The sequence below is a fragment of the Nerophis lumbriciformis genome, linkage group LG14 (assembly GCF_033978685.3).
Source record: "Nerophis lumbriciformis linkage group LG14, RoL_Nlum_v2.1, whole genome shotgun sequence".
In the NCBI taxonomy this organism is placed as follows: Eukaryota; Metazoa; Chordata; class Actinopteri; order Syngnathiformes; family Syngnathidae; genus Nerophis; species Nerophis lumbriciformis.
Window position 1 is genome coordinate 19,433,824 of NC_084561.2, and position 15,621 is coordinate 19,449,444.

At 38.7% G+C, this 15,621-nt stretch overlaps 2 protein-coding genes across 2 annotated transcripts in view; one reads left to right on the forward strand and one right to left on the reverse strand.

Moving 5' to 3' along the window:
- The first annotated feature begins 106 nt into the window (after positions 1-106).
- LOC133616788 (prostaglandin E2 receptor EP4 subtype-like) lies at positions 107-11,373 on the forward strand. The gene is made up of 2 exons (XM_061976392.2): positions 107-1,038; positions 7,371-11,373. Exons 1-2 carry the CDS (start codon positions 196-198, stop codon positions 7,668-7,670), a joined length of 1,143 nt encoding a protein of 380 aa, XP_061832376.2. The 5' UTR covers positions 107-195; the 3' UTR covers positions 7,671-11,373.
- Positions 11,275-15,621, reverse strand: part of slc35e1 (solute carrier family 35 member E1) — an 18,813-nt gene continuing 14,466 nt past the window's right edge. The window contains exon 6 of the mRNA XM_061975893.2: positions 11,275-14,555. Coding sequence (XP_061831877.1) covers positions 14,316-14,555 — 240 coding nt within the window. The 3' untranslated portion in view covers positions 11,275-14,315. The remainder of the gene's footprint in view (positions 14,556-15,621) is intronic.

Below are 15,621 nucleotides of genomic sequence, written 5' to 3' on the forward strand. Positions count from 1 at the left end.
CGATGTTCGGATCGATCCGCCCATCCCCTGACACGCTAGTCCCTGTCGTCCAATCCGAGTGCTGTGCGTGGAATAACAGTCTCAGCCTACTTCGGTGCGTCCCGGTGGCACTGGTGCGTGAAGACGCACTGCGACCACAACATGAGTCCCGGTCCGAGACGCACTTCCTAAAGTCCACTCGGGTCCAAAAGGGCCATGATGCTGTCAAACGCGAGCCTCCTGGTGCGTTTGTCCGTGGAACATCCCAACTTTACGCACGGTTCTAGCGCCAGGAACGACACCTTGCTGGCTAATCGCCGAGAAGAAACCATGTCCTTACCGATATTTATGTTCGCCGGGGGCGCCGTGGGGAATATAATCGCGATCGTCGTCCTCACGGTGTCGAGGCAGGAGAGGAAAAGTTCTGCTTTCTACACGTTGGTGTGCGGACTGGCCGTGACGGACCTGCTGGGGACTTGCTTAGCGAGTCCGATCACCATCGCCAACTACATGGACGGAAAGTTGCTCCAAACCCGAAAACTGTGCGAGTTTCACTCCTTCTTGCTGCTCTTTTTCGGTTTGACCGGCCTGAGCATCATTTGCGCCATGGCGGCGGAGAGGTACGCGGCCATTTGCTGCCCGTACTTGTACGGACGCTGGGGGGTGGACCGACGCTTCGCGCGGACCTTCCTGACGTGCGTGTACGCCGCCAACGTGCTCTTCTGCTGTCTGCCGGCGATGGGCGCCGTGAGGAGCAAGGTGCAGCCCTCCCGGACATGGTGCTTCATCGACCTGAGGACACCGGAGCCGCTGGCCGCCGCCTACTCGGTGCTGTACGGCGCGGTGAGCGTCGCGCTCATCGTGGGAACCACCGCGCTCAACGTGGCGGTGTGCGGCGCGCTGCTGCTCATGCGGCGGCGCAGCGTGACCAGGCTGGGCAGCGCCAGGAGCAGCGTCCGGGACAGGTGGAAGTCTCTGTCCTCGGCCGCGGAGACTCAGGTCATGACGGTGCTGGTGATGACCTCGGTCGTGGTTCTGGCCTGTTCGGCTCCGCTGGTGGTAAGTGGGGAGGGGTGCTAAAAAATGCTGGGTTATTTTTGATAACCCAATTTAAAGTTAAAGTTAAAGTACCAATGATGTGGCGAAATTATTCTCTGCATTTGACCCATCACCCTTGATCACCCCCTGGGAGGTGAGGGGAGCAGTGGGGAGCCGTGGGCAGCAGCGGTGGCCGCGCCCGGGAATAACTTTTGGTGATTTAACCCCCAATTCCAACCCTTGATGCTGAGTGCCAAGCAGGGAGGTAATGGGTCCCATTTTTATAGTCTTTGGTATGACTCTGCGGGGGTTTGAACCCACAACCTACCGATCTCAAGGCGGACACTCTAACCACTAGGACCACTGAGTCGGGGTTAAATTTTGGAGTTACTTTAATCAAGAGCAATCCATATTTTGGGTTATAAGTAGAGATGGCCTGCCGATATTTTCGGCCGATAAATGCTTTAAAATGTAATATCCGAAATTATCGGTGTCGGTTTTTTTTTATTATCGGTATCGCTTTTTTTTAATTTTTATTAAATCAACATAAAAAACACTTACACTTACAGTTAGTGCACCAACCCAAAACAACTCCCTCTCCCATTTACACTCATTCACACAAAAGGGTTGTTTCTTTCTGTTGTTAATATTTCTGGTTCCTACATTATATATCAATATATATCAATACAGTCTGCAAGGGATACAGTCCGTAAGCACACATGATTGTGCGTGCTGCTGGTCCACTAATACTACTAACCTTTAAACAATCAATCAATCAATGTTTATTTATATAGCCCTAAATCACAAGTGTCTCAAAGGGCTGCACAAGCCACAACGACATCCTCGGTACAGAGCCCACATAAGGGCAAGGAAAAACTCACCCCAGTGGGACGTCGATGTGAATGACTATTAGAAACCTTGGAGAGGACCGCATATGTGGGTAACCCCCCCTCTTCCCCCCCTCTAGGGGAGACCGAAAGCAATGGATGTCGAGTGGGTCTGACATAATATTGTGAAAGTCCAGTCCATAGTGGATCCAACATATCAGCGAAAGTCCAGCCCATAGTGGATCCAACATAATAGTGGGAGTCCAGTCCATAGTGGGGCCAGCAGGAAACCGTCCCGAGCGGAGACGGGTTAGCAGCGCAGAGATGTCCCCAACCGATTTAACAGTTAATTTGACTAATTTTCATTAATTACTCTAGTTTCTATGTAACTGTTTTTATATTGTTTTACTTTTTTTTATTCAAGAAAATGTTTTAATTTATTTATCTTATTTTATTAATTAAAAAAAAAAGGACCTTATCTTCACCATACCTGGTTGTCCAAAATAGGCATAACAATGTGTTAATTCCATGACTGTATATATCGGTATCGGTAATTAAGAGTTGGACAATATCGGAATATCGAATATCGGCAAAAAAGCCATTATCGGACATCCCTAGTTATAAGGGTATTATTTTAACTCAACTTATGGGTTTTCAAAACTATGAACCATTTTTGGGTTGTTTTTCCAATGCATTTTTGGGTAAACGGCATTTTTTTAATTAAAAAGTTACTTTTTTCTTGAAGGGAATTTTATTATGGAATAAATGTGGGGCATATGCATGCAAAAATAGTTGGATAAGCGAGCATGCAAACGTTAATATGCTAACAGCATGCTAAATGTTGAGTTAAAATAACTCAAATGAGGGGTTCGTCCTTTTCTGAACCAGCTGTTGGATTTAAATTGGGTTATTTTGATAACCCAATTTATGAGTTGTGAGTGTTGGGTTACATTTTGGAGTTACTTTAATCAAGAGCAATCCATATTTTGGGTTATAAGGGTATTAATTGAATTCAACTTATGGGTTTTCAAAACTATGAACCATTTTTGGGTAGTTTTTCCAATGCATTTTTGGGTAGAAGGCTTCTTTTTATTAAAAAGTTACTTTTTTCTCGAGGGGAATTTTATTATGGAATAAATGTGGGGCGTATGCATGCAAAAATAGTTGGATAAGCGAGCATGCAAACGTTAACATGCTAACAGCATGTGTCACGTACTAAGAGAAATTAGTTGGAAAAAAAAAAAGTAAAAAATAGCTTAAAAAGTTAACATGCTAATGTCAGCATGCTGACATGCTAAAGCTAGCATGACCAAAAAAGCATTAAAAAAATGCTAAAGTAGCAAAACTAAAGTAACATTTCCTTTTAAAAAGCTCCTTCTGGTTGCATGGAGATGTCCTAATAGTGTCTTTAAAAAAAATGTGTGTGTGTGCGTGTGTGTGTGTGTGTGTGTGTGTGTGTGTGTGTGTGTGTGTGTGTGTGTGTGTGTGTGTGTGTGTGTGTGTGTGAGTGTATAATATATATACACTATATTGCCAAAAGTATTTGGCCACCCATCCAAATGATGAGAATCAGGTGTCCTAATCACTTGGCCCGGGGTATAAAATCAAGCACTTAGGCATGGAGACTGTTTCTACAAACATTTGTGAAAGAATGGGCCGCTCTCAGTGATTTCCAGCGTGGATCTGTCATAGGAATATCCCAAAGTCAACTGTCGGCTTTATTATAAGAAAAGTGAAGAGTTTGGGAACAACAGCAACTCAGCCACCAAGTGGTAGGCCACGTAAACTGACAGAGAGGGGTCAGCGGATACTGAAGCGTATACTCAAAATACTTTCTGCACACTCAGTTGCTACAGAACTCCAAACTTCATGTGACCTTCCAATTAGCCCACGTACAGTACGCAGAGAGCTTCATGGAATGGGTTTCCATAGCCGAGCAGCTGCATCTAAGCCATACTTCACCAAGTCCAATGCAAAGCGTGGGATGCAGTGGTGTAAAGCACCTCACCACTGGACTCTAGAGCAGTGGAGACGCCTTCTCTGGACTGGTGAGTCACGCTTTTCCTTCTGGCAATCTGATGGACGAGTCTGGTTTTGGAGGTTGCCAGGAGAACGCTACATTTCCGACTGCACTGTGCCGAGTGTGAAATTTGGTGCAGGGTTGTTTTTCAGGAGTTGGGCTTGGCCCCGTAGTTCCAGTGAAAGGAACTTTGAATGCTCCAAGATACCAAAACATTTTGGACAATTCCATGCTCCCAACCTTGTGGGAACAGTTTGGAGCGGGCCCCTTCCTCTTCCAACATGACTGTGCACCAGTGCACAAAGCAAGGTCCATAAAGACATGGATGACAGAGTCTGGTGTGGATGAACTTGACTGGCCTGCACAGAGTCCTGACCTGAACCCGATAGAACACCTTTGGGATGAATTAGAACGGAGACAGAGCCAGGCCTTCTCCACCAACATCAGTGTGTGACCTCACCAATGCGCTTTTGGAAGAATGGTGGAAAATTCCTATAAACACGCTCCGCAACCTTGTGGACAGCCTTCCCAGAAGAGTGGAAGCTGTAATAGCTGCAAAAGGTGGACCCACATCATATTGAACCCTATGGGTTAAGAATGGGATGGCACTTCAAGTTCATATGTGAGTCAAGGCAGGTGGCCAAATACTTTTGGCATTATAGTGTGTATATATATATATATATATATATATATATATATATATATATATATATATATATATATATATATACACACACACACACACATACATTATGGATTAATCTCATTAACATTATTTACAATCACACATCTTATGTACATGAAAATATATGAGCGTGCTGTATTGGACTACTATGACCATACAAGGCAATTCTTGTAAAAAAAAAAAAATGTCACTCACATCTTGCTTTTGAGTATATTTTAATGGAATACAAATAATTTTGATCAGTAGTAGGAAAGGAGTATAGGACAAACCAGCAGTATAGTTTTTAACCAACTATTGGGTCAAGGAGCGCTAAATTGCGCAACCCAGAAATTGGGTTTGAAATAACCCAACATTGTAGTGAGCAACTCAGCTTTTGTGTTAAATAAATTCAACCCAATAGTTGGGTTATGAATCAACCAACATTGAGTTAGCAGAACTCAACTTTTGGGTTAAATAATTCAACCCAATAGTTTGGATGGGAATAACTCAACATTAAGTTATCATAACTCAATTTATTGGTTAAATAATTAAACACAAAAGTTGGATTGAAAAAAATGAACCCAAAATGTTGAGTTACAATAACTCAAATGAGGGGTTCATCCTTTTCTGAACCAGCAGTTGGGTTAAATTTGGGTTATTTTTTAGTGTGTAGGCAGACCCAGGGCCGCCCCGAGGCTAAATCGGGCCCCTCCGAAGCAGAATTTTATTTGGAGCCCCCCCAATCAGTGCGGCTATAGGAATATGTTTGTGGTAAAATGTTATATTTCATATGTCCTGTCATTCATAAATTAACATTTTTAAAGACTAGTTTACACAGTTACACAGTAATAAGGGTGTGAATATTTGGGCACCTACCGATTCGATCCAATTCCAATTCCTGGCGTAACCATGGATTCAGAATCGATTCTCAAATTTAAAACGATTCTCAATTCAAAATGATTTTCGCAATGTATCAATTGGTGTAATAATTATAACTAAAATCTGTGCAATTCCGATGTGAATGCCATATGCGCGAGGCGGGGATGCGGGCAAGTCGAAGTGTAATGCTAACGTTAGCATGCCAACATTTAACAACTGCGACAAGTACCAGGTGATATGATAGTGGGGCGTATGCATGCAAAAATAGTTGGATAAGCGAGCATGCAAACGTTAACATGCTAACAGCATGTGTCACGTGCCAAATTTGATGACTGTAAGGCAAACTCCCGCGAAAATGGCTGAAAAAATTAGCATGCTAACAGTTAGCATAGGTCAAGTGTCAAGTTATATGACTATGGGGTAAACGCTAGAAACATTTGCTAAAAAAGTTGGGATGCTAATGTTAGCTGCTAATGTTGGCATGTTAACAGTTAGCATGCACCATGTACCAAATTATGTGATTTTGGATTAAACAGTTGTAAAATTAACAAAAAAAATTGCATGCTAACATTACCATGCTAACAGTTAACATGTGTCATGTACCAAGTAAAATCAATCTAAGGTGTGCGGCTGTGAAATTTTTGCTTAAAAAGTTAACATGCTAATGTTAGCATGACCAAAAAAAGTGCTAAAAATGCTAATGTAGCAAAGCTAAACATTTCTTTTTAAAAAGCTCTTTCTGGTTGCATGGAGATGGCCTAATATGCTTTTTTTAAAATGTGTGTATATATATATATATATATATATATATATATATATATATATATATATATATATATTTTAGGGTTGCAACAACTAATCGATTAAATCGATCAAAATCGATTATAAAAATAGTTGGCGATTAATTTAGTCATCGATTCGTTGGATCTATGCTATGCGCATGCGCAGAGGCTACTTTAAAAAAAAACATTTTTATAAACCTTTATTTATAAACTGCAACATTTGCAAACAGCTGAGAAACAATAATCAAAATAAGTATGGTGCCAGTATGCTGGTTTCCCCCCCCCCCAATAAAATACTGGAACGGATAGAAATGTAGTTTGTCTCTTTTATCCGATTATTATTCGATTAATCGAAGTAATAATCGACAGATTCATCGATTATCAAATTAGTTGTTAGTTGCAGCCCTAATATATATATATATATATATATATATATATATATATATATATATATATATATATATATATATATATATATATATATATATATATATAATGTGCATATGCATCTTCTATGCAATGCGGGCGGCTAATGCCCTCCACAGTGCAAAGCCACTACTAAGTCAGCAATCCTCGCCTCCATGTCGGCAAATAAACTGTTTCGTACAAGTACCATTATCAGTGGAGGACGTGGAATAGCTAAACATGCAACACTACACACCGTAACTGCTAAGCTAGGGCTTTTTAAATGTAAACAAAGGTGGGCGGATCGATACAAATATCAACAGTAACGATACCAAGCATTGTATAAGTACGGTATAAGGTCAATGCGACAGTGGTTGGATCAATATTTTTCAATATAAAAAAATATTTTGTTGTTTTTGTTATTGTTTACGAACTCAGGAAATAAGTCATTGGACACAGCAGGACTTTAAGGTCAAAAACCAAAAGTACAAAAGTTACAAATAAGTATTTATTTGTAACTTATCGCGAAAAAAATGGAATGTATGATAGTATATTTTTTGCATTGTTAGGTTATATTCAAGTTTTTAAAAATGCAGTTGAATGCAGTACATCTCTTTTTTCCCCTGTCAATAAAGTACTTTAGCGACACATCTTTCCGCATAAAAATATGCCGCGGGCCAGATCTGGTCCCCGAGCCTGGAGTTTGACACCTATGACCTAATTAGATCTAATTGGATGAACACAATCATCACCCACCTGTTTGATTTTCCTTCCAGGTCCGTGTGTTCGCCAACCGCCTCATGCTGGAAGACGACCCCGCAGCCGACCTGGCGGCCATCCGGATCGCGTCCGTCAACCCCATCCTCGACCCGTGGATCTACATCCTCCTCAGGAGGTCGCTGTTTCGCCGAATCCTGGCGCTGTCCAGGCGATGTAGAACTCGCGGTCGCCCGACAAAACGAGGGCGCCTGTTCTACCCGGAACACATCAAGGAGGACAGCAGCCATGTTTTCAGCCAGTTGATGCTCGCCAGCATCATGGCGTCGCCCCCTGATGCCAACACTTTGTCACAGTAGCACACAGACACACTTTGTCACACGGGGAACTGAGCGCGAGGAAGATTTGCTTGAAGGAGGAACCCACACCTTTGTGTGCGCAGTGGACTCACAAGACAAAACTTGCAGCTGGAAAGGGTTATTTAAGGTCAAGCTTGAGACTGGTACACCTGTCAATCACAGGAAGGACACATAAGGAGCATTCACACCGTGGCAATTTGCACTATTTGTACATAGTTGGGCTCTAATGGAAGAAGTTTGTTACATGAAGTGGAAACATTCACTCTCACTTGAGCTCTTATAAGACCATGACCCTTTGGAGGGTCAAATAGGACACAATTATTTTTTTTAAAATGTATTTATTTTACGTAAGCACGGGGGATAACTTTCACTATCTCCAAGCCTACTTGACCTCTTATAATATATTAAAGGTTGGACGTTTGCAGGAACTAAGGGACAAAATTATTATTTGTCTTTTTTAAATTTAGATTATTTGGTATCTTTACATGGGGGAACTTTCACCCTCTCCAAGCCTAACTGACCTCTTATAAAACATTAAATGTTGTACGTTATAGGACCATTAGAGGGTCAAATGGGAGAAAATATATATATTTTTAAACTATATGGAAATAAATCATGAAATAATAAATGAATAATTATTTCAATGTTGAAATGATTATTAAAATGATTAAATAAATGTATTTTCACATTAAATCAATTTCAAATCAATTAAAATTAATGACAATTTGTTTAAAGACGTATGTATTTTATGTTGTCCATTTAACCCACCATATTTCCAGTTAAGTCCAAACCTTAATATGTTCAGTTTTGTGAAATTTTCGCAAAAAAGCGGATTTCCGATTTAAAAAATTGGTTATTCAATTTGAAAACATGTTTTTTCATTTTATTTTACATAAATTCATAGGAATACTTCCGCTATCTACAAGCCCATTTGACCTACTATAATATAATAAAGGTTAGATGTTACAGAACCTATGGAGGGTCAAATGGGACAAAATTATTTATTTAATTATTTGGAAAAATATATATATATTTTACATAATCACATGGGAGAACTTTCACTATCTCCAAGCCTAGATGACACTTACAGGGTTCGTACACCTTTTCCATGGCCAAATTCAAGCACTTTTTAAGGACTTTCAAGATCAGTTTTCCAGTTTTTCCCTTCAAAAGGCGAAAAGCAGCGTGAATCAATCCATAGCCTTGTTGTTTGAGGTCACCAAATGCTGTCTATGGGAAAAATACGGAAAATCTGCTAAAACCAAAGCCTAACATTGAACCAGCAGTTATTAACTGAATGGGGCATAAAAAATGAAGTAGACTATTCAATGTCATTGGTGTTTGCAAACATGTCTCCATTTGTGTTGTTTTTCACATTTCTTGTTTTTGTTCTTACTTACAGCACTCAATGACATCGAACAGCACGGATTAATTCACACAAGTTAAGTAGACAACCAAAATAATGGAGCAAAAAACACATCGAACGATGTTGGATTTCCTTTTTGCATACTTTGCAGCAGGCTACACATGGATTAGGTCCACGTTTTATCCAAAGTTTTGTATTTGTCATTTTCCATCCAATGTTCATTAAAATAACAACCTCCCAGCATGACGGACCAATGCACCACTTTCCTCTTGGGGGCGACACAGAGCCGTATGACAACAACCTAATGTAAGGGCTCGTGCAAAGCCAACAGATCAAGCGTGTAGCTTTAATTTTTAAGGAAACTTGTTTTATTTTTTTCCATTTTATAATTAGCCTATTAAGTCAGACTGCCGAGAAATATGATGAACATTTCCAAACATTTACAAGCACTTCACCCAAAATTCAAGCATTTTTCAAATCTTGAAAACACAACATTAAAATCCAAGCATTTTCAAGGTTTTTAAGCACCCGTACGAACCCTGCACTTAAATAACTTTTAATAATATATTAGAGGTTGGACGTAACACATAACCTATGGTGGGTTAAATGGAACAACATTAAATAAATAAATCTTTAAATAATTAGTCAAGTGTGTCATTAATTAATTGGAATGAAATACATAAATGTGCTATTAAATGTGCCATTAATTTATACATGTATTTAATCATTTAAATAATCATATCAATATTTAAAGTACAGGTACTTATTTTTTTAAATATTTTAATTATTTCATGATTTATTTTCAGTCAGTCAAAAGAGCCTATTGAGTGCACCATATTCTAATCTAAATATAAGAAATCCACACTGAAAAATTATTTTTTCAATGGAATAACAAGTTGCAATGTTACAGGATATCAAACCTTGACTAATAATAAACATACAATACAATAATACATTTTAAAACCCAAATCTGATATGGAAGTAGATCCCGCATCCCTGCATATTCACGTAACTCTTTACATTGTAAATAGTGTTTTGTAATGGCAACTTACATAAAAAGTGGTGTAGCCACTATGCAGATGGCGCAGGTTCTAATCCCCGGCCACGGCACGTTGATAAACGGATAAAAATAACAAGCAATGTTATTGAACAAAAGTTAGCCTGAAAACATTTCAACTTTTTTTTTAAAAAAGCTACAAAGAAATTAGACATTTTAACAATCACCTACAAAAGCCTGTAAAACCTTGAAAGGACTGATTCCCTCGAGATGAAATGAGCGTGTTACATCATGATTATTGTGGCCAATATTAGCACAACACTGTTCTAATTAAATGAAAATATGCTCACAAGTTGCTACAGCAGGGTTGTCCAAAGAGCGGCTCGGGGTCCTTTTGCAGCAATTTTTTTTCTCGGCACGTTCTGAAAACAGTATACTGAAAAAAATTCAAAGTGAAATAAAAGAGTGAATGTAAAAGTTGAAATAGAATAGAATAGAATAGAAAGTACTTTATTGATCCATGGGGGAAATTCAGCACCACAGTTTGCTCACAATAGACAAGATTAATAATAAATAATATAATATATATATAATATATCATATAAATATATTCTACATATACTCAAGGAACATATGCATTATACAGTCTGATGGCTGTCGGTATGAAGGACCTCCTGTGTCGTTCCGTTGATGCTATGTTGATGCTAATACACAAAGCTGACATGGCTGTATGGTTTTGAAAATGAGAAATATATTTTCTTCACTGCCTTTGATTTTTCAGTCTGTGACCCTCAGTGGAAAAAGTGCTAGAGCTTTTTATATTCCACCATCAGGCTCTGCATTTTAAACCACATTACAGCTAATTTAGCCTCTAAAAATACTGACTCGCTCCAAGGATCAGTAAGGTTTAAAAAAACAAACTGAGTGCCTTGGAGCCAAGGGACTAACTTTAAGAATCTTAAATCTTTGTGTGTCATTTAATTCAAACAATGTCTATAGTGAGTGATGTAAGTCTTTGATATCAGAAATGCACTGAACAGTTTTGTTTTGTTTATTTTTGGAAGCATCTGGTTTGTTTCTAATAAATGTTTTGATGGCTCCCAGCAATCTAAATGTTTAATAATAATTTAAGTTGTTCCTCATGCTGTATTTTTTAAGTATTATGTCTTGTGTCTAAACAAGCACCTGTTTTTTGATTGTCCCAACTGAAAACATATCTGAAAAAAGACATTCAATACAGATCAGTTCAGTATTCTATTTATTTTTCCACATTTAAAAATAGCATTTTCTAAATCATAATCAGCGACACAACTGCCCGGAGCTGCACCGATGTTACAATGTTTTGTACTGAGACAACCATAAATAAAAATCTATAAACATTAGTTGAGTATAAACTCTGAAAGACACAGAAAAATAATAATCATACAAGTTTTACAAAGAAACCACCCGCTTCCTTATTGACATGTACTATACATCCCAGTGATCAAAATAAAAGCGGATAGTTTGAAATTGAGCAAGTTCTCTAGTAGTGTCCACCAGACTCAAATAAGCAGCTTGACAATCAGAAAGTCATTTCATCAACTCCAACAAAAAGGCAAGGCCTCCACCTCGTGGTGCACTTTGCTTTTGGCAACATGAGCACCAAACAAAACATGATATGAGGAAGTAAGAATGGATGCAATCTTGCCAACTTAACCTGACAAGCTTCCATTTCTTTCTAATCGAGAGTTTTTAAACACACCTCTTAGATCGTCATTTCTTAGTCGGTTCACAAGAACAACTGGAACCTTTTATAATAAGTACACACCATTTAACATTAGTAAAGCTTATTTGATGAATACATTCATACTCTTTAGTACGCTTTTTAAAGACAGTTATAAACATAAACCATGAGTACATGTCTCAATGCTGTAAGTACATGTATATACAATGTCTAGAGATCATCAAGTCTTATCTACACTTTCTAAATGATCGAACAACTATTGACAATACCTAAACATAATGTGAAAATGCTGAATCAATCATCTATAAAGTGTAAAAATGCAACCATTAAGCTTTTTTATTTTATTTTTTTATAGCTGAGCTTATTAATACAGTATGAGTAAAACATTTATAACTGTTTATAAACTGCAATATGCTTGGTAAAATTATTGAAGTCAGTATTTACTAATGCTTAATAGTGTGACTGTGTACTTATTATAAAGTGCTAACAACTGTATTTTTTTTTTTTCACTTCAAACTTAGTTTTAATGGAGTGACAAGTTACAAAGCAAAGTGCATTTTAGGTTCATCCTGAAGTTGAACCTGAAAACCGAATATTCCTAACTTTTTGTGTAAAACCACCAAAGACCAAAATGAATGCATGATTGAATAATTAATAAGAGATGTGTTGACAGTCAACATATCCTGTCTTTTACATGTTATATTCTATTGGTTGATGGTGAGTAATAACATAAGCATGATTAAATACATGTAATTATTATCAAAAGATTGGTTTTAAGAGGTTTTGATTCAACCTAATGTGGGACAGTTTTGTTTATTGATACTGTACTCACCAATGAGATGCCGTATCAAAACATTCTGCATGAGGTATTCTTCTTTATTATTGTGGTTATAGTTTGCCGTGGTTTCTATATTTCACAAAAACAAAACATGAAAAGCTGCATTATACCAAAAAGATGTGGGATGAAAAAAGTGCAATTGTGCACCAATGCAAGCTTTAATGTCATTGTAATGGTGGAACTTTTCACTTCAAACTTAGTTTTAATGGAGTGACAAGTTACAAAGCAAAGTGCATTTTAGGTTCATCCTGAAGTTGAACCTGAAAACCGAATATTCCTAACTTTTTGTGTAAAACCACCAAAGACCAAAATGAATGCATGATTGAATAATTAATAAGAGATGTGTTGACAGTCAACATATCCTGTCTTTTACATGTTATATTCTATTGGTTGATGGTGAGTAATAACATAAGCATGATTAAATACATGTAATTATGGAACTTTTCACATTGCTTAAGTGCACGGTGTCAATCTGCCTTTTGATGTAACATTATTTTCCATAAGGGAAAAGGAGTACATTTTTAGGAGGGGATTATATGAGACATAAAATAACTCTAATTGACTTATAAAAATATGTTATTTGAAGAGTGGATTGATTTAAAGATATTTAACCACACACTGTGTTTGTATGCGAGTTCCTTGTGGAAGTGTCTTATTGTCCCCGCAACACTAAACCATTAGCAAATATTGGGAAAAAAACAGTAGAACAACTCACATACTTTAAATTGCTGCATCAAAATGTTCAGTGTCCATCCCAAATAAATAACCCATATAGCGACACCGCAATCAATGGCAATCTCATCCATAATCCATCTCGGTTGGCAGTTCAATGGATTATTGCACAAAACGAAGCGCTGGTTCTATGACAAGATATGTCACGTGTGGTACAGTATGTACTGTAAGTGGTGTTCGTCACCACCTACACTCTTATACAACTTGTTCTTTTTAAATTATGTGCAAACTCAAGACAGGCTAAATATGACAGAGGAGCTTTGGTTCAGGGTTGACACTTGGCCTGGACAGGAGAGAGGATGTCCCACTCGGCCTGATAAATAAATACCAGGGATCAATATCAAAACAGACTGCGATCCATACACCTCCTACACAAAGTTTGAACAATTTAAAAAACTGGATATTTTACAAGGACATTTTTGTTCCGTAAACTTTCAGTATTTGATTTATTTTCAGCGCTGTAAGAAAATAGTAGTGGTCACTGACTGTTCCGCGTATCAGAACTTGTCTCACACCTTTTTCTAATTCAAAGTCTGATGGGATATGAATGCTTCCTGTGTGTGTGCGCTGACGTGGGCTAATTGTGTTGACACAAGCTTGGCGAAGAATAGTACAAGCCTAAAATCCAAACATTAAGGCGTTCCGCTTGTTACCAGATGTAACATGACAGACTGTCGGCGTGAGGAGCAGTTGACATCACTCCCTTTGAAAGTAAAAAAAAACAAAAAAAACAAAAAACAATAGGTTGTATCCATCACTCACCATCTGTAGATGAAATGAGCGTTGTGTGTGATGGACGGGATCACGCAGCGAGGTTTGGACATTAAGGGGCATGGGAGAGGTCACTGACCCTTTCATGACAGAGCTTGCTCTTCCTGTCTGCGCTGGGCCTGAGTCTCATGTTTAGAGCAGACCAGTGCGGCTGGGATGTTGAGTACCACACAAACACACACATGCGCACACACACACAAACTCATGTCTATCTTCTTTTACACCACATATTGGTGGTTGCTGTTGTAGTTTGACGTGTAGGTCTGGCGACTGTACTGGAAGTGGTCGGTGAGCACGTTGTTCCAACTGTGCTGCTGCTGCTGCTGCTGCTTTGAACCATGGGAGAAAGGCACTGACCCGTTGGCCTGAAGCTTCTGTAATGCTGGGTTGTCAAAGGACATCAGGTCCTGTTTGTTGCTCGGCAGCAGTTTCTTCTCTTGGTGAGCATCATACTTGGCCTGTCGGAACAATGTCAGCATGGTTATTTTTTTTTTAAAAACATACTGATCATCATTACATTTATCTGGATACAAAGATACATGTGGGGTTTCCAAAGTCTCAATTTTAGGTTCCAGTCTTTTTAATCTTTACATGCTGCCTCTAGGGTACATCATTAGGAGACACTGCATCAGTTACCACAGTGTATATTGCCATGTCTCCTGACGACACACTGTATTTTCAACATCAAATCATGGCTGGCAGTGAATTTCCTATATATCAACCAAGAGAGAACATGTGTTAGTTCACTTGTGGCTGTCAAATTTGCGGTAGACACTTACAAACCCCGTTTCCATATGAGTTGGGAAATTGTGTTAGATGTAAATATAAACGGAATACAATGATTTGCAAATCATTTTCAACCCATATTCAGTTGAATATGCTACAAAGACAACCTATTTGGTGTTCAAACTGATAAACATTTTTTGTGTGCAAATAATCATTAACTTCAGAATTTGATGCCAGCAACACGTGACAAAGAAGTTGGGAAAGATGGCAATAAATACTGATAAAGTTGAGGAATGCTCATCAAACACTTATTTGGAACATCCCACAGGTGAACAGGCAAATTGGGAACAGGTGGGTGCCATGATTGGGTATAAAAGTAGATTCCATGAAATGCTCAGTCATTCACAAACAAGGATGAGGCGAGGGTCACCACTTTGTCAACAAATGCGTGAGCAAATTGTTGAACAGTTTAAGAAAAACCTTTCTCAACCAGCTATTGCAAGGAATTTAGGGATTTCACCATCTACGATCCATAATATCATCAAAGGGTTCAGAGAATCTGGAGAAATCACTGCACGTAAGCAGCTAAGCCCGTGACCTTCGATCCCTCAGGCTGTACTGCATCAACAAGCGACATCAGTGTGTAAAGGATATCACCACCTGGGCTCAGGAACACTTCAGAAACCCAATGTCAGTAACTACAGTTAGTCGCTACATCTGTAAGTGCAAGTTAAAACTCTCCTATGCAAGGCGAAAACCGTTTATCAACAACACCCAGAAACGCCGTCGGCTTCGCTG